General features: G+C 40.2%; 1 protein-coding gene across 1 annotated transcript; it reads right to left on the bottom strand.

Annotated features, from left to right (window-relative positions):
* Nucleotides 1-1,303: 1,303 nt before the first annotated feature.
* On the bottom strand, nucleotides 1,304-25,343 carry LOC119882452 (extracellular calcium-sensing receptor-like). Its single transcript, XM_038692497.1, has 16 exons — nucleotides 25,329-25,343; nucleotides 24,008-24,171; nucleotides 23,610-23,904; nucleotides 23,385-23,471; nucleotides 22,851-23,120; nucleotides 22,140-22,346; nucleotides 21,770-22,045; nucleotides 21,152-21,379; nucleotides 20,938-21,061; nucleotides 17,503-17,696; nucleotides 7,285-7,371; nucleotides 6,069-6,275; nucleotides 5,707-5,982; nucleotides 5,023-5,250; nucleotides 2,371-2,494; nucleotides 1,304-2,278 (listed from the first exon to the last, which is right to left on the bottom strand). The coding sequence occupies exons 1-16, from the start codon at nucleotides 25,341-25,343 to the stop codon at nucleotides 1,368-1,370; spliced, it is 3,693 nt and encodes a 1,230-aa protein (XP_038548425.1). The 3' UTR covers nucleotides 1,304-1,367.
* Between the last annotated feature and the right edge of the window lie 392 nt (nucleotides 25,344-25,735).

The following is a 25,735-nucleotide window of genomic DNA, read 5'->3' as shown; positions in this document are numbered from 1 at the left end:
ACGTATATGATCTCTTATGTTTGAAAAGGTGATACAGAGTGTAACTTTTTCTCATCAGCCAAGGCTGTCTAGATATGAGACCCTTAATTAATACAACACTAAGCTAGAAACTGAAAAAACATTTGATAGTAGTAAGTGAAAATACTAACCAAATACTATCTGATTACAAAGTTTGGGTTTTAGTGGGTGCTTCAGACTTTAGTAATCTACAACAAGGGTGAGGGTAGTTGTTTTTGGGAGACCTTCAAAGCTGTCTCCCTGGAAAGACGTTTGTCCCACCTGTTCATTACTGTTTGCTCATGAGCCACTTGAAAAAGCAGTAACTTAAGGATATTCATCACAAAATCACATTATAATCAGATGGTATTTTGCTGTTTGTTTCAAATGCAAAAACTGCAGCCTAAATATTCATGGTTCTTGGCTTATACAATGGTATCTCAATTTAAGCTATCTTCTAGTCTTATAATGCTTGCAATTATTTTTTTAATCCCATTATCTAAAGATCACAAGTTAATTGTTTCGCTTTGTCAAGAAAACAAAAGTTAATTTACTGTTAAGTCAAACTAGAGTTAAAATGTCGCGGGTCTCAAGGGGAGAGAAAATAGATCAAGATTAAATAAATCCATATTAAGCATTCACTGACAGACTGAATATTTAGAAAGCAGATTGAATGGAACCAACCAATGTGCTTCTTTTCTTTGTTTATTTAAAGGTTTTTCACCTAATGGCTAAAGGCAAATGTAAAATAACTGATGATGATTTGCACTTATGTAACTCAATATAAAAATTAAGTACTGAATCTGCAAGAATAAAAAAGGAGAAAAAGACAGAGCTGTTCAGTCATTGAGTGTAATCCAGTAAAATATATATATAATCCAGAGGTCAGGAACACAGACAGAAACTAACCCTACTGTTATTATTATCATTAACATTACTATAAATATCTGTACCATTATTAATTTTCAGTCTGTACCACTATTACCTTTACTGTCTATACTGCTGTGTGGATATTGTGTTGGCTGCTCCTCCCTACCCCCGTAGCCCTCTCTGCCTCTTTCTCGCTCTCTCTCTCTCAACCCCAACCAGTCAAGGCAGATGGCCGCTCACCCTGAGTCATGGTTCCACTCAAGGTTTCTGCCTCTTAAAAGGAAGTTTTTCCTTGCCTGTGTGGCCAAGTGCTTGCTCATGGTGGGAATTGTTGGGTCTCTATCTGTTAATAATAGCACAAAGATTACAGTCTAGACCTGCTTTAAATGAAAAGCGCTATGACACAACTGTTGTTATTTTTATATATATATATGTGTGTGTGTGATATATATATATTGGTTCACACTAGTTGAACTAATTTACTATTACTGCTACTTTTATCACTTGGTGGTGCCTCGACCCATGATAGCTTTCTTTGTGTTTCTCTCTGGTCTCATTAGGATTATGTAACATTTCGGTCCAAACAATGCCACCAAGAGACCAAAACTGGAGGCCAGGATGGCAAATACCTCCACAGCATCTGCATATTTGCCTGGAGAGTTTACATAAGCTGGGACAAAGGCCACCCACACAGCACAGAAGATCAGCATGCTGAAAGTGATAAGTTTGGCTTCATTAAAGTTGTCTGGAAGATTTCTTGCCAGAAATGCTAACAGGAAGCTAAGGAGAGCCAGGAGGCCAATGTAACCAAGTAACACTGCAAAACCAACTGTGGACCCTACAACACACTCATAAACTATCTTGTCATTGTGGTATTGAGTGTTTTTATGAGGAGCTGGTGAGGAAGAGACAAGCCAGGCAGTGCAGATCGCTGCCTGGATTAAAGTAAGAAACATAACTGTCCCTCTCTGCTGCATAGCACCAAACCACTTCAGACTTGCTCCACCTCCTGGCTTGGAGGCCTTGAACACAGCCAGAACCACCATGGTTTTCACGAGAATACATGACACGCAAAGTACAAAGCTGATCCCAAATGCTGCATGTCTCAGTTGGCATGTCCACAACCTGGGATGTCCGATAAACAGCAGTGAGCAAAGGAAACATAGTTTTAGTGACCCCAAGAGCAGGAAACTCAGTTCTGAATTGTTGGCTCGTACCATGGGAGTCCTGCGATGGTAGGTAAAGATGCCCAGGACAACAAGACAGATTAATGTGCCCAGCAGTGAGGCAGTTGTCAAGCAGATACCGAGAGGCTCATGGTAGGACAGGAACTCTGTTTTCTTAGGAACACAGTGGTCACGCTGGGAGCTTGACCAGAATTCCTCTGGACAACTGGTGCACTCCATGGAGTCTGACAAAAAGGGAAAGATGGTGAGATACATTCTTCCTGTACAGTATATATTATCCATAAAGAGAAAAACGTTTTGCAACATGAACACCCACCAGTCTTATTGCTGATCTTTCCCTCAGAACAAGGGATGCAGTCAAAGCAGCACACAGGTTCCCCCTTCTTTCTGGCTATGCGGGTACCTGGAGGACAGCTCTCACTGCACACTGACCGGGGTGGCTATAGGGAGAAAAGAAATCTGTTGTTCTAAAATTCATTATCAGATCACAAAGTAACGGAGGGCTCCTATTCTAATTTCAGTCCCTCCCAAGTTGATCATCTTGTTGATAGTGCTGCAGGCTCGCTGCGAATGACACTCGACTCTGTAGCACCTCTAAAAAATAAAATACTAAAACAAAGACAGCAAGTAAGCTTGCAAATTAAAGCAAATATCGCGGAAACTTGAGAGGAATTGGCGTTCCACCAAACTGGAAAATTCTCGTTTAATCTGGCAAGATAGTCTTAAAACTTATAGGAAGGCCCTCCGTAATGCCAGAGCAGCGTACTACTCGTCATTAATATAGGAAAATAGGAACAACCCCAGGTTTCTTTTCAGCACTGTAGCCAGGCTGACAGAGAGTCACAGCTCTATTGAGCCAAGTATTCCCATAGCTCTCAGTAGTTACGACTTCATGAGCTTCTTTAATGATAAAATTCTAACTATTAGAAACAAAATTCACCAAGACCTTCCCTCAACTGACACCAACTTATCTCTAAACTCAGGAACCTTAGGAACAGCTGTAAAACCAGATATATGTTTAGACTGTTTTGCTTCTCTCAATCTTTACTATCTAACTTCAATAATTTCTTCATCTAAACCATCAACCTGCCTCTTAGATCCCATCCCGACCAGGCTGCTTAAAGAAGTTTTACCCCTAGTCAGCACTTCTATACTAGATATGATCAATCTATCTTTATCAATAGGCTATGTACCACAGTACTTTAAAGTAGCTGTAATTAAACCTCTTCTGAAAAAGCCCAAACTTGATCCAGATGTTTTAGCCAACTATAGACCTATATCTAATGTTCCATTTCTCTCTAAGGTCCTGGAGAAAGCAGTTGCTAAACAGCTGTGTGACTTTCTACATAGCAACAGTTTATTTGAGGATTTTCAGTCAGGATTTAGAGTTCATCATAGCACAGAGACAGCACTGGTGAAAATTGCTAATGACCTCCTAATTGCAACAGATAAAGGAGTTAATGTACTGGTTTTATTAGATCTTAGTGCTGCATTTGATACCATTGACCATCAGATCCTATTACACAGACTGGAACATTTCAATGGCATTAAAGGAACCGCTCTAAGCTGGTTTAAGTCTTATTTATCAGATCGATTTCAGTTTGTTCATGCTAACGATGAGTCCTCCATGCATGCCAAAGTTAGTCATGGAGTTCCACAAGGATCTGTCCTCGGACCAATCCTGTTCACTTTAAATATGCTTCCTTTAGGCAATATTATCAGGAAATATTCCATAAACTTTCATTGTTATGCAGATGATAGTTATATCTATTGATCAAGCCAGATGAAACTAATCAGTTAGCTAAACTTCAAATGTGCCTTCAGGATGTTAAAACCTGGATGACCGGTAATTTTCTCATGTTAAACTCAGATAAAACTGAAGTTATTGCTCTGGGGCCTAAGCACCTCCGTGACGCATTATCTAAAGATATAGTTTCCCTTGATGGCATCGCCCTGGCCTCCAGCACCACTGTGAGGAATCTTGGAGTTATCTTTGATCAGGAAATGTCGTTTAAGTCTCACATTAAGCAAATTTCAAGGACCGCCTTTTTTACCTACGTAATATTGCGAAAATCAGGAACATACTGTCTAAAAATGATGCAGAAAAAGTAGTCCATGCATTTGTTACTTCTAGGCTGGATTACTGCAATTCCTTATTATCAGGCTGCTCGAAAAAGTCCATTAAGACTCTTCAGCTGATTCAGAATGCAGCAGCACGTGTTCTGACAGGAACCAGGAAAAGAGATCACGTTTCTCCTGTTTTAGCTTCTCTGCATTGGCTTCCAGTAAAATTCAGAATAGAATTTAAAATCATTTTTCTTACCTACAAAGCTCTTAATGGTCAGGCACCATCTTATCTTAAAGAGCTCATAGTACCTTACTACCCCACCAGAGCACTGCGCTCCCAGAATGCAGAGTTACTTGTGGTTCTTAGAGTCTCCAAAAGTAGAATGGGAGCCAGAGCGTTCAGCTATCAAGCTCCTCTCCTGTGGAACCAGGTTCCAGTTTGGGTTCAGGAGGCAGACACCATCTCCACATTTAAGACTAGGCTTAAGACTTTCCCTGTGTTCCTGCTCGACACCCTCTGCTACAATTATTGTTACTAGTCCTATTGTTATTATAATCATTAACATTACGATTATTATCATAAACATTACTGTATATATCTGTACCATTTTTCATTTAGTCTTTAGCAACATCACCTTTACTGTCTGTACCTCTGTGTGTATATTGTGTAGGCTGCCTCCCTCCCCTCTCTCTCACCTTCCATCCCTCTCTCTCTTTGTTCCTCTCTTGCCCTCTCTCTCCCTCTCTCCTTCACCCTTCCGACCTGCTATTTTATGAAAAGCGCTGTGAGATATCTGTTGTTGTGATTTGGTGCTATATAAATAAAATTGAATTGAATTGAATATTATTGCTAGGATTTATAGTCCAAAAGAGGGGATTGTGTCTGAAAAGCAATAATAACCTTGTTCGATTCAAAGTTCCAGAAGATTTTGTCTTCATTAATTGTGAGTTCTTCAACTTTGAAGGCCGACCGCTTAACCACACCCACATTCTGAACTTTAGTTCTTCCATCATGGAGCCACAGCCAGTTAATGATATCATAGATTGGTAAGGCATCACCATTCTCATCAAACGACACTTGATCACCAAATGCTGTTGTGAAGTTGACCTTTTGCAAATAATGCACAAGCTACAAATGATAAGACAAAAATACACAAATTACTGGTGTTAAAGATGCTGTCAAACCAGAGGGTTATATTGCTAAATAACTTGCAACAAGATTGTGACATTTTTATCTTTCTAAGTTCAATGTTGTCTTACAAGTTTGAAAGACTGTCAGATGATTTGCAACAAAACAATGACTATCTTTGTAAATCTTTATCTAAGTATTTACACCCTGAAATGCAGGCTGTTGTTTTTTTCTAACTGGTTTAATAGCATTAGTCAGTCATTAATTTTTTTTTAACATAATGGTTTTTTTCTGGCTATTTCTAGTGTGACGTGTTTTACGTTTGTAGATATAATAAATACCCACATACATTTTTCATAATATTCTCTACTCAAACTGCATTCATTAAGTATTATACTCATGGTGTAGCAGCTGTTTTCAAAACATAAACAGGTGGAGTGTAAACTGATATCACACCTGCCATGGCTCCAGTCTTTGCAAAGTGGCACAGCTGTGCCCACTGAAAGGCCCTCTACCTGGCTTACACTGCAGCATGTCATCAAGGGCATGTGCCAGAGCATAAACTGCCTTGTAAATATTGTACTCAGGCCTGAGGTTAGAAAGATCAAAAAACTCAGTCTCCACATTCTCTAGATCTTCCTGTCCAGTGCATAGTGCTCCCCCAGCTTCCACCCATCCTGCTGGAGGTGGTGCAAATATACACTGAAATGTGGATTCCCAAAACTGCCGCACCTGAAATACAGTATAAGATTGTCAGAAATATATTATTATTATTATTATTATCTAGTGTAGATCACATTGTAAGATTAAACTCTTACCATGTTATTCCCATAGCTGTCATTGCCATTATGGTCAGGGTGTATTTGTAAGAGGAATTCCCTGAACCCTGGAATTTCTCCTCGACGGATAGCAATGCCCAGTGTGCCGCTCAGGTACGGCATGAGGCGTGGTGTCTGGAGCACAGCAGCTGCTGTCCAAGCTTCGCTTGCAATCCACTGCTGGCCAGTCACATTTTGCCTCACCACCTGTACATTACATTATACTGTATATATTGATTTTTCAACAACAATTCCTCTGTCTAGGGTCTGTATATTAAAATCTATTTTAAAAAGGGACAGTTACTACAAAGTGATTTTGAGCTCTTTCAAAATGCACAACTACTTTTTATAGGCTTTCGTTTTTTTGTATGCTTCCCTAAGAAATATAATCGATTTATTAGAATAATTTATTGTTCCTTTCACTGTTAGGTAGCAGTCATTTTGTGCCTGTACACTGATGGAAACCCACAATTGTATTCAAATATTTCAAGCAGTTATCATCCAGCTGAATCATTTACAGGTTGAAATCTTTGACACATAGACAGTTAACGTTATCAAACAATTCGACCTGATGACGAGCCAGCTGGACCTGAAATTTGCTGCTGTAGATCATTTTGTTTGATTGAATCATGAAAATTACAACTTCATCATCTTATGTTTCTTAAAATCATGGATTTCTAAATAATAATATATTTTAATTCCAACCTCATCCATTAGATGAATCATGTGGAATTCATGTGCAAACACCATGACCACACGAGCTGTTGATGTCTTTATCAAATGCACAATCCTCCTGAGTTCATTTGGGTCACTGTGCCAGGGCAAAACCTCTAAGTAGGCCAGACAACCTCCACCAGACTGAGCCAGGTCAGATTGGAAGGATTGGGCAACATGGTTTCCATAGTCATCATCACTGACCAGAAGGCCTACCCAAGTCCAGCCAAAGTGTTTTAGAATCTGAATAATAGCACGCACCTAAATGGATATATTGGTCTGAAGGGATTAGTGGACAGACAAGTACATTCTTTTAAAATTACATATACAACTAACTTCAGTTATAACATCTTATCATATTATATACATATGTTCACAAAGGAATCTCAATTAATAATCCCATTAAGAAAAAAGATAAAAGTTGTTTCACCAGGGACAATTTTTACAAGCTGGTTGTACTGCCTGAAAAATTGCAGTTGTCAACTTGGTAATAGTGATTCACCTGGAAAGCATCACTTGGGATTGTTCTAAAGAAGGATGGAAACCGTTGTCGGTCACTCAGGCAGGAACATGTGGAAAAGTAACTTACCTATAGAGAAACATACAGTTTAAATTCAAGTTAACCATCTCATGCATGTCTGACCCAGTTAAAATAGTTACATATTTCAACAATGTATCACTTTGAAAGATGACATTATTCATACACAGTATAGAGAAACTTACAATGGGCATTTTGTATAAACCTAGTACATTGGAGGTGGCAATAGAAAATGTAGAGTAGGAATCACCCACAATCCCCAGGACTGGTGGGATCCCTAAGCAGTTCTCCTGAAGAAGAAACTGCTCCTCCCGACCACTTGCCAGTGATAATGCACCACTGAATCCAATAACAAGTGCACCACAGTTATCATAAAGACTGTATCCCAGAGTCACATTAGGTAGCAGATTGGAGTTCTTGTTGATCTCATCTATAGCAAAGGCCATGGTCATGGTTTGTCTGAATCCTAGAGTGTCAAAGCTAACACACAAAATATCACTATTAACCACTAAAAGAAATATGGCACTATGAGAATTAAACCATTAACATATTACACAGTTGCAATAATATACTTTTTATATGCAATTTTTGTATCACTAAAGCTGTCATGAAAAGTGGTATTACATCCAGCATAAATAGCATAGATCCATGCTGAAACTTACCCTGTGCAGCTGGGCTGTTGTGGCTCTGAGGTAAATGTCTGCTCTGGGAAGACAGAGGTGAAGTGGACCTCAAACATCCCACCCATAACTACATCACCAGGCTTGTGCATTTCATTAAGATTAAACTTTCTCCGTAATTTACAAGATGAGAAAAGAGAGGAAGATGCAGAGAATAAAGAGGAGGAAGAGAAAAACAACAAGATATGATACACACACCAGAGGAAATATGTGTTAAGAAAAGCTCCCATGACTGCAGTCCTCCCTTCACAACTGTGTCTATTCTTCATTCTTCAAGGTTACTTAATTTCATATGCAGGGCTATGTCATCCCCTTTGCATACTTTCTGATACTAATCCTGAGGGCAGAGACCATGGGGGCAGGACATAATACACACATTTACTTAATTATGTTAATATAACACATGGAGACTACGCTGTTGATAGACTTGATTGTAGATTTATTTCTGAAACAGTGTGGCAGTACTAGCGAACAGTCCTATCATTACTCTCCAGTTCATCACTTCTTTCTAACATCACTTTCAGCTGCTAACACTGCCCGTTGCTAAATTAGCCACAAAGTTAACGCCATGTTTGTCAGTGGAGGAGCTAACGTTGTAATGAACAGTTAAACTAAAGCGTTTAACATATTCTAAAATATATCTGCAAGGCGTTAGTTTGTAGTTACAGTCAACGTGTCGGAAATGATTAAAGCAGAGGGGACATGTAAGTAAACGTGCACTGAACAAGAATCTAACACTGCTTCCTGCCAAACAAAGTTATCTAGCTCTTCTTTAAAATGCGAAAAGTTGTATTTATAGTAAATCTCAAAGTTGCAAGTACTAGTTGTAGACAGTCATGTAGTATTAGATGCATTCAACAGCAGGTCACTGCATCGTAGACGGCATGTTTTAGAGCCAGATGGTGGTTGAAACACTTAAATCAGTCATCCAGTGTCAATAAACACTCTAACACCAAAACATCCACTTAGTTACATTGTATATTATATTTTTACAGTTTAACATGTATATCATTTTGCACTGTCACTGTCAATATAAGTCCTGCTCACTATATAAGTCACTCTTTTGACAGACTCGAGTCATCAAATCTCGTTCATTAAAATGAACTAATCTTTTTTTGTGTCATTTCGTTCATTTGAACTAGGCTGGTTATTGCGGCGCTGCAGCCCTCTAGTGGGCGATTAAAAAACAGACTCGGAAGGCTGCCTGACTTGCTTTAATTGACAAAGTATAATGCACAAATTCACCTCTTGATCTTTCTCTAAAGCCCCATGGGGCCACAACCAAATTCAAACCATGTAAAAACCACAGAAATATGTTGTCAATATTCAGTCGCCACTACTCCGGCTAAATCTGTCCATTTTCACAATCTTTCCTGAGTATGCAACCAGACCAGCTATATATGTATATAATTATAATTACTATCATTATATCTCTAACGTGTTCATTCATACAGTAGCCTAACATCCCTATCCATGAGTAAAATCTATATATTAACATCAGATTTGCAGGGAAAATATTTAAGTAAGGCAAGGATTATACTTTCCGCGTCCGCGAGGGTCTGCGTGACGAAAAAATCGTCATCAGAGGGGGTACACCTAGCATCTGTGCAGATGTCCACGTGCCTCATGGTCTGTGCACCAACTAGCACTACCAGAGCACCAACCGATCTACTGCACATGTGTAGAATGTGTTCACCAAGCTGACTGCAGAAAGTAGTATAAACAGAAGCAGTCCGCAGCTGTCCGTGTCCGCATCCGCTCCTTAGTATATTCAAGGCTTAATAAGCTTGAATAAAACACACTTAATAAATTTCAACCAATTTAATAATAATCTGGATAAAGTCACCAAGTTCTCAAAAGAACTCCAGCACAGAGAGAGGAACAAAGAAATAAACATAGCAGGTTCGGCAGGTCTGGACGCATAATGGGCCACATCAGGTCCGGATTCTGCAGACAGAGAGAAACAAACATGCGCACATCGCTCTCAAACACTGCCAGGTTGTTCAACAGTCAAGGGCTGTGTAACAACAGCATGGTTCTGTTGATAAATAAAAAGGAAAAGTTTTGTTGCGTTCTCTGGTGGACCCGGATCTGTTAGCTGTAAACACACCACAGAGCTAACGCTAATGTTGCTATGTGGCTGTGTTTTAATGTTTAAATGACCAGCTTGTTTGTTTTGGAGAGGAGACTACCTCGGAGGTAATTCGGCGCCTGGTAGAACCTCCGTCAGGGAACTGAAGTGGAGCGGACCCAGAACAACTTTCATCAGCTGTTAGCTGTAAACACTAGCAGGACTAAAGTTACGGTATAGCTGTGCTAAAACTATAGCACAATTTCACTGCGCTGTAATAACGTTATGCTTTATTAAATATAACATAACTAACAAAATAGATATATAAAATGTCATTCCAGTGACTGTTACCTGACAACCGACTTGCCTTTCATTCTCTGGCGCTGGCAGTAACTCAGCCTGCTAAATGAACGAAAGACTGAGGAGGACCCATGTGAGTGATAAACGATTAGTTCATTCCTGTTCCACAAGAGCAGTCACGTGACAAATGAACGACTAAATCCTAGAGACCCTCAGTTGAGAGTCGTGAACTAATCAATACCTCTTTCTGTGCTGACGGAGCCCATGCAGCTGCCGTGTGATGAGTGAACGTAAGAGTCCAAGACTATTTATGCATGCGTGAAAATGAATGAATTACTCCCTCAGACTACTCGTTCCTTCTGAGTCATATACAAGATTAGGTCAAATGAACGAAACATTCCTTGAACGACACAACACACATCAACGAATCATCAAATTTTGATGTTTATTGCACCTTCAATATAGGCTGCCATCTCTTTAACACACAGCTCCACTGCTCGTGACGGGTAACCAATCAGATAGCAATATACAGTATCTCACAAAAGTGAGTACACACAAGTAGTGAGTGCACAGCTTTTATAACAGTGTAAATTTGCTGTCCCCACAAAATAACACATCAGATAGCCATTAATGTCTAAACCGCTGGCAACAAAAGTGAGTACACCCCTAAGTGAAAATGTCCAAATTGGGCCTGAAGTGTCAATATTTTAAGTCCACCATTATTTTCCAGCACTGCCTTAACCCTCTTGGGCATGGAGTTCACCAGAGCTTCACAGGTTGCCACTGGAGTCCTCTTCCACTCCTCCATGACGACATCACGGAGCTGGTGGATGTTAGAGACCTTGCGCTCCTCCACCTTCCATTTGAGGATGCCCCACAGATGCTCAATAGGGTTTAGGTCTGGAGACCTAGATCATGCTCCACTTCAGTATGTCACAGTACATGTTGGCATTCATGGTTTCCTCAATGAAGTGTACCTCCCCAGTGCCAGCAGCACTCATGCAACCCCAGACCATGACACTCCCACCACCATGCTTGACTGTAGGCAAGACACAGCTTGCTGCCACACAAGCTTGACACCATCCGAACCAAATAAGTTTGTCTTGGTCTCTTCAGACCACTGGACATAGTTCCAGTAATCCATGTCCTTAGTCTGCTTATCTTCAGCAAACTGTTCGGGCTTTCTTGTGCATCATCTTTAGAAAAGGCTTCCTTCTGAGACGACAGACATGCAGACCAGTTTGATGCCGTGTGTGGCGTATGGGCTTAGCACTGACAGGCTGACCCCCCACCCCTTCAACCTCTGCAGCAATGCTGGCAGCACTCATACGTCTTTTTCCCAAAGACAACCTCTGGATATGACGCTGAGCATGTGCACTCAACGTCTTTGGTTGACCATGGCGAGGCCTGTTCTGAGTGGAACCTGTTGATCCTCAGAGAGTTCTTTGCCATGGGGTACCATGTTGAACTTCCAGTGACCAGTATGAGGGAGTGTGAGAGCAATAACACCAAATTTTACACACCTGCTCCCCGTTCACACGAGACCTTGTAACACTAACGAGTCACATGACACTGGGGAGGGAAAATGGCTAATTGGGCCCAATTTGGACATTTTCACTTACGGGTGTACTCACTTTTGTTGCCAGCGGTTTAGACAGTAATGGCTGTGTGATGTGTTATTTTGAGGGGACAGCAAATTTACACTGTTATACTGTACACTCACTACTCTTACAAATATTTTAAATAATGCGAGGGGTGTACTCACTTTTGTGAGATACTGTATATATATATATATCTATATTAGATATATATATCTATATATAGATATATAGATATAGATATATATAAGAAAACCTAGAGAGAGAGGGGATTTGGGTTTAGTAACCTGGTCAAGATGTAGAAGGGGGTGTGTTGCCTACAAGGTTTCGGAGCCGCTGGTGTAGATACTTCAGTTAAAGGTTAAAGTTTCAATCACATAATGTAAACAGGTAGTTGCTTCACAGAAGAGGCAGTATACCAAAATTGCTGTAGTCCAACAGACTGTCCAGTCCATATGATTGCCTCTTATGATTGAAAAGGTGATACTGTGAGTGTAATATTTTCTAATTTTAATATGTGTTTATCAAACATATTTTTTCAACTTGTTGAGGCAGCCTTAAAGCGCTCTCTCAAGTTAATGTTGTTTAATTATGAGCAGTTTTTCAACAAATTTATTTAAGGTTTTTCCAGCAACCATAAATCACATAAATAGAAAATAGAAAAAGAAATTAAATAACATAAAAAAAACATTTTATCGTTGTTGTTTTTTTCGCTTTTAATGGACATATGTAACATGTTTTATATAATCCAATTAATCTTATTTCCATACTGTATAGACACCTTATATTGAAAAAATGTGGACCCTCCTCGCATTAAATTCATCTAGTCCGACCCAATTTGATAAATAATGTTATATGTGGTTCTCGTGTTGCATAGCATGAAGACTTCATATCCTCGGTAGGACTCTCATACCGCAACACTTATCTTTGTAAAGTGAGAAACTGACAGGATAAAATCGCTAACCTGCCTGTCAACTTGCACTGGTCCATTTCATTGACTTTTCCATAAAGGCTTTAATACGTGTGTGCTCCAAATTTAGGTGCAGCTAGCTTAATCGCCTTCTCACAAACCAGTGACAGGTACAGACCGTTAACGTTACCGTAGTTACCTCAAAAGAAAAGTGGTTGCGAGTCAGATGCCAAAGTGTGTGAGCATGCGAGCTTAAAGCAAGGCGGAGCAGTTCCCACAAACCACAACGTTAGAGGTCTGTAATATTAAAGAGATGTTTAAAAATATTTTAGGTTCATTTTGAAACTAGGACGGAACAAATTAGACTATGGTGGGCCGCCATAGTCTCGTTAATTAATGGGAAACACTGATGAGACCCTTATTAATATAACATTAAGCTAGATGTGCCCCATCAGAGAAATCATATTTTTCTTAACACCGAAAAAATATGACTGAAAATACTTACCAAATACCCTATGATTAGAAATTTTGGGTTTGAGAGGATTTTAGCAGGTGCTTCAGTCTTTTCTAATTTACAACAATGGTGATGGTAGTTAATGAGATACCTTCAAAAGGTTGTCCCATCCCACCATTACTGTTTGCTCATGCAAATGAGCCACTTGCAGAACCTCAATGATAGTCATCAACATGGTAACACAAAAATCCTCAAAATCACATTATATGCTGATGATGTTTTGTTGGTTGTCTCAAATGCAAGAACTGCAACCTGCAAAAAAAAGTCATGGTTCTTGGCTTATAACAATGGTATCTCAATTTAGTCTTCTAGTTGTTTTTTGTGGAAGCTGAGCAGCTGTGTTTGCAATTATAATTGAGTTAGTTATTTCGTTATCTAAGGAAAGCATAAGGTAATTTATGGTGCTTCGTTTCAGTGCTATGGACAGCACAGCACGTACACACGTACCCTGTAATTCGGCACAGGGCAATTCGGCAAAACAATGGTATCTCAATTTAAACTGTCTTCTAGTTGTTTGTCATGGAAGCTGAGCGGGTGTGTTTGCAATTATAATTAAGTTAGTGTTGTGAACTCAACCAGACGCACTTCAAAGAAGGTCAGATGGTGTCAAAAGAGGGAGGGAAGTTTCCCTCCCCGAGAGTTGACCTTTTCACATGTAAAACCCAGAGACATCGCCTGGTGTTTGGTAAGGACCGAAAGAGACTCAATCAGACAATGAATCGCTTAAGGATTGTGTATTCAAAGAGTCTTAGTGAACCGTAAAGGTGTCACTAAAGACAGTCCACAGGACAGGAAAGGGGGCGATCTGACCCCTTCTCCCTCCAGCAGGTCACCTCCAGCCTCAACCTGACTCTTTTCTCTCCACAGAACGGCTGAGCCATAAACCACCATTTCATTCTCTGATAACCGGTGCGATAAGCCAGGAATGCAGAGAAGAGAGACCATAAAAACCCCTGTTTCTCGAACCAAGCAAGGTTCCATTATAACTGTGTTTATTCTGTTTAAATAATAACCTTGCTAAGTGAGCAGCGGTGTTTGCCTCTGAGTTTAGTAAGTAATAACCCTGTTGTTATCCTTTAGTGATGTTTGAAGACTAGCAGACCCATAAGAAAGTCTTGGTATAATTCTCAGGTTATACTCAAGGACCTAAAGCCTTGGGCGGACAAGCAAATCTTTAGGTGGTGCGCCTAATATTCCCGGAAATATTACTTTTCATAACTGTATTAAAATTTTACGTAGCCGAGGTCTGCTACATTAGTTATTTCGTTATCTCAAGAAAGCATAAGGTCATTTCCTCTGCTTCATTTCAGTGCTATGGGCAGCACAGCACCTACACACATACTCACTTCAGCAGTTCACAGCACAAACACTCACTTGCTTAGTGGTGGGGCTTACAGTTATTATATATTTATCATATCATGATCAAACATAGATTTTTGATAGTAACAAAGGAGGTCCAGATAAAATCAAATAGGTGCTCAATCTGGGAGGTTCCAATTCCTGTTCCAGCAGGATTCAGCACAAATTAAACCCTGGTCATTTCCTCTTATTATTATATTTATCAGATATGGAGGGTGCCATGCCAGCTTGAAAGACAGCATTTTTACAACTGTTGTGACTGATGTAAGCTGAAAATAACTAATCAAGGTCTTACACAGGCAGAAATTGCATTGTGTCTGTTAATAATTCAGGTTAGTCCCAGTCATTTAAGGAGAAGACTAGCCCGGCTGAAATTTCACAGATGAGTACACTTCAGTGATGCTGCTGAGATTGTTAACTTTATTAGTAGGCTATAATTATATGAGAAATAGCCCTTTTGTTTTCTTGAGATAGTGAGATATATTGACCCGGTGCCAAAACAAGCTTTGTTATCTTGGGATAGCGGAATAATTCATTCTTATAACGAGATAACTGCATTAAAAAAGATTGGCAAGTTGCAATTGGATATTTACAAGTTTCCATAAATGTTTCACACTAAATCAAAAAGGAACAATTCTTAAAAGCACAAGCTTGTTCTGATGCTGCCCACTGTTGTTTGTCTTATTTTGGGATAGTAGCTGTTTAGAATTCCTTTGTGGGGAAGCTGTTCGAACAACTTTTAAGTCACACAAAAAGTGGTTAATTTCATGTTTGAAGTTTAGTCAGGCGAAACCTTATCCTCAAATCCTAACAAATGTGATCAGGCAAAAAAGACAATAAAAAATAAGAATCTGTTTTACATAACATTTCTTTATTGTTCCCATCTTCTTCTAAATGTACTCTTTACAATAAAGACATTTATGGATTTAAAAAGCAGGTTACTTTTTTTGTACATTGGCCATTTTTAATGGTAACTTTGATATTTTTCAACATAGTCCCTACTTTCCCATGCTTTGTGTCTAAGTTTCTAATGGCGACAACAAATTTTTGAAATTGGTCCAAAATTGAGCAAGTACACTGCAGTTAGCTGCAAAGTAATCCTTGTGGCAATTCACCCTTCGCTAAGCAACACCCTGAATATGCAAGCTGGCCAATCACAGCACAGTATAGGACTGGTTCTAACTGAGGTCAAATGCTGTTCCTGGGGCACTTGTAACAGTGACAATCACTACCCAGACAGGTTGAAAGGAGAAGTATGATTTATTCCATTTCCAAAAACCTTTCTTAAAAATTGTTTCTTATGTATTGTAAGTTAGCTAATGCTAGCTAACCTACGACTTAATGTAAAGTTGTATAGGCTAACTGCTTTCGCTTTTTATTGATTGTAATAGTGAATTTAATTGTTCCAAAACTTAGACTATATTTCTCCAGGTAGTTCAGTTATAGACAGTGGCAGCACCCCTTAATGCTGATTGTCACAAATTCGCATCAAACCTCTTCCTTTCAGAATGCAGCTCAGATAGCGTATGTATTCCCCCAATGCCTGTTTGTGCATATTCAATACGTACCTGGGAACCTTTTGCAAGCACTGGTTTTTCGTTTATGTCTGTTGTCGCTAATTTGCATCATACCTAATTTATTTTTTATTGTAAATAAATTCAGGCATCAAGGGGTTAAAGGGTATGAACCTTTTTTTTTTATTTACTTTTTTTTCAAGGGAGTCTAGTGGCTTTGAACAGAGTGATGTAAGGCTGTCTCATGTTAAACAAAGAGAAATCTTATTTTTTTACAATCGGACTATTTCTGCAGGGATGTTGTCAGACAAACAATGTGGGCCTTCCTGGAAAAATCAAGCACTTCCGTGAGGCCCAATGTCCCGCAAGGATTACTTTGCAGTCCTGTTTTGCTGACACAAAAACAAGGGAAAAAAGGTTTTAAAAATTCCCAAGCTACCTTTTAAGGGGAGATCTCTACTGAATGAATATGAAATACATATTGGTTCACACTAGCTGATCATTTCACTGCTACTTTTGTCACTTGGTGGTGCCTCGACCCATGATGGCTTTCTTTGTGTTTCTCTCTGGTCTCAACAGGATTATATAACATTTGGGTCCAAACAGTGCCACCAAGAGACCAAAACTGGAAGCCAGGATGGCAAATACCTCCACTGCGTCTGCATATTTGCCTGGAGAGTTGACATATGCAGGGACAAAGGCCACCCACACAGCACAGAAGATCAGCATGCTGAATGTGATGAGTTTGGCTTCATTGAAGTTGTCTGGAAGATTCCTTGCCAGAAATGCTAACAGGAAGCTAAGGAGAGCCAGGAGGCCAATGTAACCCAGTAACACTGCAAAACCAAGTGTGGACCCTACAGCACACTCATAAACTATCCTGTCATTGTGGTATTGAGTGTTTTTATGAGGAGCTGGTGAGAAGGAGACAATCCAGGCAGTGCAGATTGCTGCTTGGATTGATGTAAGACCCAACACAGTCCCTCTCTGCTGCATAGCACCAAACCACTTCAGACTGGCTCCACCTCCTGGCTTAGAGGCCTTGAACACAGCCAGAACCACCATGGTTTTCACGAGAATGCATGAAACACAAAGCACAAAGCTGATCCCAAATGCTGCATGTCTCAGCTGGCATGTCCACAGCCTGGGACGTCCAATAAATAGCAGTGAGCACAGGAAACAAAGTTTAAGTGACACCAAGAGCAGGAAACTCAGTTCTGAATTGTTGGCGCGTACCATGGGTGTGCTGCGATGGTAGGTAAAGATGACCAGCACAACAACACAGATAAGTGTGCCCAGCAATGAGGCGGTTGTCAAGCAGATACCCAGAGGCTCATGGTAGGAGAGGAACTCTGTTTTCTTAGGAACACAGTGGTCACGCTGGGGGCTCGACCAGAAGTCCTCTGGGCAACTGATGCACTCCATGGAATCTGAAACAAGTGTATTATTTGCATTTTTTCCTACATTTCACCCCTTCTTTTCTCTATTTCAACTACAAGGAATATCTATCACAGCAACAAGGAGATCATCCATTCCAACTATGAACACTACCACTGATGTGCAATTGTTTCTTTAGTAGTGGGCATTTGATTTCCACCTGGATACCCACAGGGGGATAGATGACTTTTAAAAAAAATATTTTATCCACAGTTGATAGAGGTAATGTTTCGATGTATTCAATAAAAATGAGGGGGTGGGCAAATCCCTTGTGATAGGACGAAATGGCTGCTTTGTACACCTTGATGGTTGAGTGCGACTGCCTCTTCTCCATCAGACCTTGCAGGAAGGAGAGAACAGATCCCACCGAACAGGCAGACAGATCCTTCTCCCTCTCAATGCATGCATCAGCGCTGAAAGCCCAACCACTTAGCTTTTTAGCAAGACATGGTGGAGACTGCCCTCGCTGCTTGGATGGTCTGTACGACCTCAGTAGATTGACCATCCTGTGTCTGCCTCTCCCTTTCAGGAGCCAGACCTGGAGAGGCTGGTCCAACACTAGCATCGCGCATATGATGCCTCACCGTGTGGCAGAGCCCCCCAGACCAGAAGTACAGGTCAGGGCTCTGTCACCATCAGCTGTGTCACTTCTACCAGAATGGCAGACAACCGTTTCCGCCTCACCTAACGGGAGCACATGTGCTCCTTGAGAAAAAGCTTAGCATAGAGCCCTGTTGTACAAATTTTAATCGTCAATGGGATTAGACTGCACAGCGTAAATTTGAATTCAATCAGACCAATTCTCTAAAGTATGGAGCCTGTAAATCGCCAAAAATGACCATTAAATCCAAAATGGCAGACTTCCTGTTGTGTGCCTGCCTGTGTGCAAAGTTTGGTGAGTTTTTGAGCATGTTTAGGCTGTCAAAAATGCAATTCATTTGCAGAAAAAATTAAAATATTTCCTTCACTTCCAATAGGGTCCTCGCATGTTTCATGCTCTGGCCCGGGCGAGGTGACCCATGTCCTGCCCGGACGAGTCCAGCCGCGCCCCCGCCAGCCACCTAGAGAGAGAGCAACCCTGCGCTATCTGCAGGGTGTGAGAAGACAGCGACCGGTGTCGTGTCTCCCAGAGCCTCAGTAGGACTTGCTGCTTGTGTTGGTGGCTCTAATATCTGCACCTTATGAGCCCCTGGAGCAGTCCTCATTGAAAATGCGATCTCTTGAACAGCCCTGCACCTTGCTCTCACCTCTGCTAAGAAGGTGAGTGAGCTGTGTGCCTGTCGGTTCACCCCAGGTGCATGCTGGTTCTTAGTGTGCACAGTGCAGCTGGATTGAGACAACACACCTCCTTTGTTCTTAAGAACATAAGGAGCATGTTCAGGTCCAGGACAATAAATCTGGATGCTTTCTACCCCCCTACCCCACTTAAGGTGCAGGGAGGTGAGAGTCCATCTGTTGTGTCCATGTGTGCTAGGCTAACGTCCTATGTAGAGCACACAGCCCCCATTCGATGCACTGGTCAGCTGTTCGTCTGTTTCAGTGATAGTACAGTCAGTAAAACCCTGTCCAAGAAGAGCCTGGCCAGCTGGCTTTGTGATTAAATCTTCCAAGCCTGTACACGGGTGGGAACAGACCCACCCTTAGCGGTGCATGCACATTCCACTCAGAAGTGTGGAAGTGTCTACGACCCTTTTTGAGCAGGGTATGTGTCGAAGAGATCTGCACAATGGCATCTTGGCTCTTACTGTGACCGTTTGTGCGTTTCTATCTCTTGGATTTCTCCTACTCGGGATCCAGCTCGCAAGTGCGACCTAGGATCTGAAAAGTGAGGATCTGGTGACTACTGGGTGTAGAGGGGGAACATACACTGGCAGTGCCTGATGTTTCAGTGAGAAGTCAGGGCAGTGCAGGTGTTAATGGTCAGGCCAAGCCCCTATCGGTCCATTCTGTCACTAGGTGATTTGGCTGGCTTGTGACTTTGGCCAGCCTGTGACTTTGGCTTGTGGTGGCTAGGGCGGAAAGTCATCGGGCTCCACCCACTGTACCCATAGAGTCCAGTAGAGGGCGGAGCCTGTGTGAGATAGAACGAAGGTTACGATATGGTAACCCTAGTTCTATAAGCAAAGGCGGAGCCCTCTAACGATAAGCCCTACCACTCTGACGCCGTCTGCTGAAGAGGCGGTCAGTTTTTGAGGCAGTAGGGACACTGCTATTCATACATCACGCACGTATCAGTAGCGACGTACAAACAAAGATGACAGAAATCTCACTTTTGATGCCCAATAGTAAAATTTTAAATTATGCCCTTTTTCCACCGCATGGTACCAGCTAGCCTTGACTCTACTTACCTTTATTGGTTTTCCATCAGGGAAAAGTTGTACGTGTACCTTCGTCAAGGTTTCAAGCCAGCTGAGTTGAGCTGAGGCAATACTATATGTGACGTGAAAATACAGCACACTAATGATTGGTCAGAGAGAATCATCACTATTCACTGCATCATCATTGCGCTGGCCTGAGTGGGCCAGCAACAGAATGTCTCGTATGTTATTTCTTAATAAATCAACTGTGTAGATTTAGAATATTTGCAGTTTTACGAAAATTGATGGTGTATTGAAAATGTGCTTAAACGTTTAAACACAGAGCCCTCTTGTCCCACAGCCACACAGACCAATTCAGCCAACGCAGCAGATGACTCCAGTAACGACAGCAGAGGAAAACACAGCTGTAAGATTTTCATATTGCAATTCTGTCTTTACATTCTGAGTAATGTTCAAACTCTTTAACTCAAATCAAGAGACAGCTGTCTTAGGGAGTCGGTAGTCCCCCATCTTGTAGTCACATGATAATTTCTCCAATCTCACCCTGGGTACTTTGCGATTCCAGGTGAATTCACTTATGTTTGTATTAAAAGCTTTAAAGGTACTATTGGGAAGATGGATGGGGAGTGATTTAAAGTAGTACTAAAATAGTAGTAGTACTAAAATGATCATTTTAATACAGCTGACTGCCAAATTAGTTTTTTTTTTAGCACAGTGTAGTTAAGTTAAAGTTAAGTAAATATGTTCTTCAAGTTGCTATCCAACTGGATACCCAAAATGTAAACCCGTTTGGAGCCCACTTAAAGGAGTCTGACTGGCACAGATTGATCAGTCAGAGGGAGTATTTTGGGGGACACATTCCTGATCACAAATTAATACTCTACAACAAATTCAATAGTTTTAAATTGATACCAACCAGTTTCATTGCTGATCATGCCCTCAGAACACGGGATGCAGTCGAAACAGCATATAGGTTGTCCCCTCTTCCTGGCCATGCGGGTACCTGGGGGGCAGCTCTCGCTGCAAACTGACCTGGGTGGCTGTGAGAGTTATGTCATAGTTATTCTAAACCATTTGATTATGTTGTGTGATACAGCACTAAGAAAAAAACACCAATAAACAAACGTAACCTTATTGGAGTCAAATTTCCAGAAGATTTTCTCTTCATCAAGTGTGAGTTCTTCACCTTTGGAAGCCGACTTTTTAACCACACCCACACTCTGAACCTTAGTTCTTCCATCAGGGAGCCACAGCCAGTTCATGATATCATATATTGGTAAGGCATCACCATTCTCATCAAATGACACTTGATCACCAAATGGTGTAGTAAAGTTGACCTTTTCCAAGTAATACATAAGCTACACATGGGAGAGATACACCAGGCTTAAAATGTACAAAGTTCTGTATTGGGTAATGTTTTTTTGTCCGAGGCTTGCTGGAATTAGTCATTCTAGTGTTCAAATGAAGTGTACAGAAGACATCAGAAATGTGATCTACAATAAGCATTAAGGCACCCTTAATGTGTCATTTGCTTGTTTGATCATTATATTACCAGAGGTTAGTTACTGTGTGACAACAGTCAAAATAAACAAAGACAATCCACTTTTTTGCTATTTCATGTCTTAAAAAAATCAGGCATACTGAAATCAATTTCCCATAATATTCTGCTCTCACAAAATGACATTCAGTAAGTACTTCAAGGTGTAGCAGCTGTATTCAAACAGGTGGTGTATAAATTGATAACACACCTGCCATGGCTCCAGTCTTTGCAAAGTGGCACAGCTGTGCCCACTGAAAGGCCCTCTCCCTGGCTCACACTGCTGTATGTCATCAAGGGCATATGCCAGAGCATATACAGCCTTGTAAACATTGTACTCAGGCCTGAGTTCTGACACATCCAAAAACTCAGTCTCCACATTCTCTAGATCTTCCTGTCCAGTGCATAATGCTCCTCCAGCTTCCACCCAACCTGCTGGAGGTGGTGCAAATCTACACTGAAATGTGTATTCCCAAAACTGCTTCTCCTGAAATGCATTAAAAATGTATGTTAACAGAAACAAAATTATTCTTGTCATCAGATTGTAAGGTTAAACTCCCAACATGTGAGGCACAACTCACCATGCTATTTTCATAGCTGTTGTGGTGTTGTTGGTGAGGATTAATTCTTGACAGAAAGTCCCTGAGTCGTGGTATTTTCCCACGACGGATAGCGATGCCCAGTGTGCCACCCAGGTATGGCATGAAGGCAGGGGTATGGAGCCCATCAACTAATGTCCAAGCTTCACTGGCAATCCACTGCAGGCCTGTCATATTCTGCTTTACCACCTGCATTCAATCAATGTTTTTTTCAGAATTGTATAAACAATTACAGTCTACTTTGTAGTGTGTAATAAATTACATGAAAACTACACAATAAGTCTCTGGTGTAATTGTTTCCTTTAGTGATAAAAGCACAGATGTAATTAAATTATTCAGAGCAAGGGGATTCATTTAAATCATTGTCTGCATATTTTAATTCAAAAACAGCTGAGTTATAGAAAAAGAATTAAAGCATAAATAACAGATTTAAATGTAGAACACAGTATAGAGACAGCCATAAATATGAGCATATATGTTGCATGTAAATTATGGGCAAGAATACATCATTTTCACACCAATTTTCTCAAATCCATAATCCAGTCTTGTGAGTTTAGATTTTTAATGTGAATTTGGTTAATTAAAAATGAATTCACAGATAGGAGTGAATGGGTAAATTTAGAGTAAAATAAAAAATATTTTATGGAGTCATGCTATGGATTCATAAATATCACTGTATTTTCAGCCCCCAACCTCTTCCATGAGTTGAATCATGTGCAGCTGATGTGCAAACACAATGACAACGTTAGCTGTGGATTTTGTCATCACGCCCACAATCCTCTTGTATTCATTTGGATCATTGCCCCAAGGCAAAATCTCTGAGTAGGCCAGGCAACCTCCACCAGACCTAGCCAAGTCATATTGAAAGGATCTGGAAACATGAAGTCCATAGTCATCATCACTGACCAGCAGACCTACCCAGGTCCAGCCAAAGTGTTTTAGAATCAGAATCATAGCACGCACCTAATTGAATACAGAGTGGAATGATTAATGTATAGGCTGAAATATTATTTTAGTGGAAATTTGTTTATACATGCATCATACTGGAATCATAGCTATTTAAAAAAACTTTTAACAGCTTTTTTACATAAACACATATAATTTCATTAATGATGGTCAGAAATTGAATGATGCTCGAAATGGCACAGAAGATTTTGGCAAGACTAATCTCAAATTTGAAAGACTTTACTTAGACATACAGTAATTATTTTGCTAATCGTGTTTCACCTGGAAAGCATCACTTGGGATTGTTCTGAAAAAGGATGGAAATCTTCGCCGATCACTCAGGCAGGAACATGTGGCAAAATAACTCACCTATAAAGAAACAAATGTAATGCACACATGTTGTGCATGTCGTGCAATGTAGCAGAGAATATTTAATTAATTTTTACAATTTATAATTCAAACACAGCAAGTCAGAACCACACAAGACATTAAATACAAGAAACTTACAATAGGCAGTTTGAATAAACCTAGAACATTAGAGGTGGCAATAGAAAGCGTTGAGAAGGGATCGCCCACAATACCGACAACTGGAGGGTTTCCTAAACAGTCCTCCTGAAGCAGAAACTGCTCCTCTTGACCACTGGCCAATGACAACGCAGCACTGAACCCAATACCAAGTGTAGCACAGTTGTCATAAAGAATGTATCCCAGGGTCACATTAGGTAGCAGATTGGAGTTCTTGTTGATCTCATCAACAGCAAAGGCCATGGTCATGGCATGCCTGAACCCTGGAGTGTCAAAGCTAACACACAAAATATCACTATTAACCACTAAAGAGTACCACAGTATAATAATACAGTATAATAATTGCCTCATGTTGTCTATTACATGAGTGTGAAACTTACCCTTGGCAGTTGGGCTGATGTGGCTCTGAGGTGAATGTCAGCTCAGGGAAAATAGAGCTATAGTGGACTTCAAACAGCCCACCAAGGATCACATCGCCAGCCTTGTGCATCCCATTAAGGTTAAACCGCCTCCGTAACTTACAAGATGGGGAAAGAGAGGAAGACTCAGAAAAGAAAAAAGAGGAACAAATTAAGAACAGATAAGCACACAATAACAAATATTTGGTAAGAAAGCACCCCATCACTGCCCTCCTCCCTTCATCCCTGGATCTAATTTTCATGGATGGATGTGTAATTTTATATGTAGGGCTATGTCATCCCCTTTCGTCATTGTTTAATTGTTTACTCCACCCATCTGCGCATGGGACGATGGGCATATTCCTCATTTCAAAATAATTGTGCCACATCTATGGCACATAAGTGTGTATTTTACCATAATACATATTTAGTAAATCACTTTAATGTTCTTAGTCTTTTGCTTTGAGAATCAATAGCATTGTGAATCTCTCTAAAAGAAATCTTTGCATTAATGATTGTTAATATGACAATTGTGATTTATACCTCAGACGCATGCTGCAGGTAAAATACTTATTACAGTGGAAGTGTAAATTAAAGAAACAGAAATCAATAACAGCAAATAAAACAATAAACAGTTAAACCATAATGGTAGCACTCAATTTAGCTGTAAATGCAAGCCACTGGAAACTCAACTCTTTTGTACAATTCTTCTTTGTTTCTAAGACATTTAATTAATTTATTGAAAACACGAGGCCTACATTCATAATACATTTGGTAGGTATTGGGTACTGTTAAATATTTAAATAAGTTTGCAGATTTTTAAGGGGACAAATGCAATCTAGAGTACTGTCCTGATAAACTTACAGAGGGAGCTAGATGTTATCTGTCAACAAAAGTGGCCTTTGTCAGATCCAAAAGGAAATGGATAGAAGAAGGTGAGAAAAACTAATATAAAATAAACATTAAAGAACAACTTTTACCAAAGACAAGACAAGTAATTATACATAAAAAATTTCTATTGACAGTTTTCATCAAATATTTATTCTTGTGAACAAACGAGAAAAGCATCTTACTTAAATATCAACAAAAATGTAAACTCTAACAAGCCACATAAAAATTAATGCTGAACAATGTTTCTTTAAAATAAATTGATAAAATTATAAATAAGATAATAAATGCCGTGGGAAAGGCACAGTACAATGAATTCTTACCATAGTAGAATATTTTATTAAACACTAACTTGCTGTATTTCAAGAGCCAGTAAACAACAAGCTACTATTGAATTTCTTAAAAGTATTAGTACCTCAGAATGACCCATTTCTATCTACATAACTGCGGGTCCCCTTACATGGAGGTTCGCCATGTTGCGCCGCCATATTTCTACAGTAGCTGAAAACAGACAAACTGCTCTACAAAGTGCGTTTTTGACACTACGTTTTCCTTCTTGTTGAATTTCGACAGTGTAAATGCTCATCACTACGTTAAATATGTACGTTTGAATAAGAAGAAGTAATAATATACAGCAGGGGTCGGCAAATAAGATTTGCATCAGAGCAATGTTTTTTATCCATTAGATCGGTAAAACGCACGGCTCTCACCTAGAACGTTGCGTGTTCGAGAGAATACATTTTTTCCCCTCTTCAACGAATTGATCATGAAGCGATTGTTTAACATGCTTACATTAAGCATGCGCTGCAGTGTGTGCATTCA

This window comes from Micropterus salmoides, unplaced genomic scaffold (assembly GCF_014851395.1).
Source record: "Micropterus salmoides isolate LMB-PRFRI ecotype aquatic unplaced genomic scaffold, ASM1485139v1 Ms_hic_scaffold_3, whole genome shotgun sequence".
NCBI classification, from domain to species: domain Eukaryota; kingdom Metazoa; phylum Chordata; class Actinopteri; order Centrarchiformes; family Centrarchidae; genus Micropterus; species Micropterus salmoides.
The sequence above is the reverse complement of the archived record's forward strand: the minus strand, read 5'-3'. Positions and strand labels throughout refer to the sequence as shown.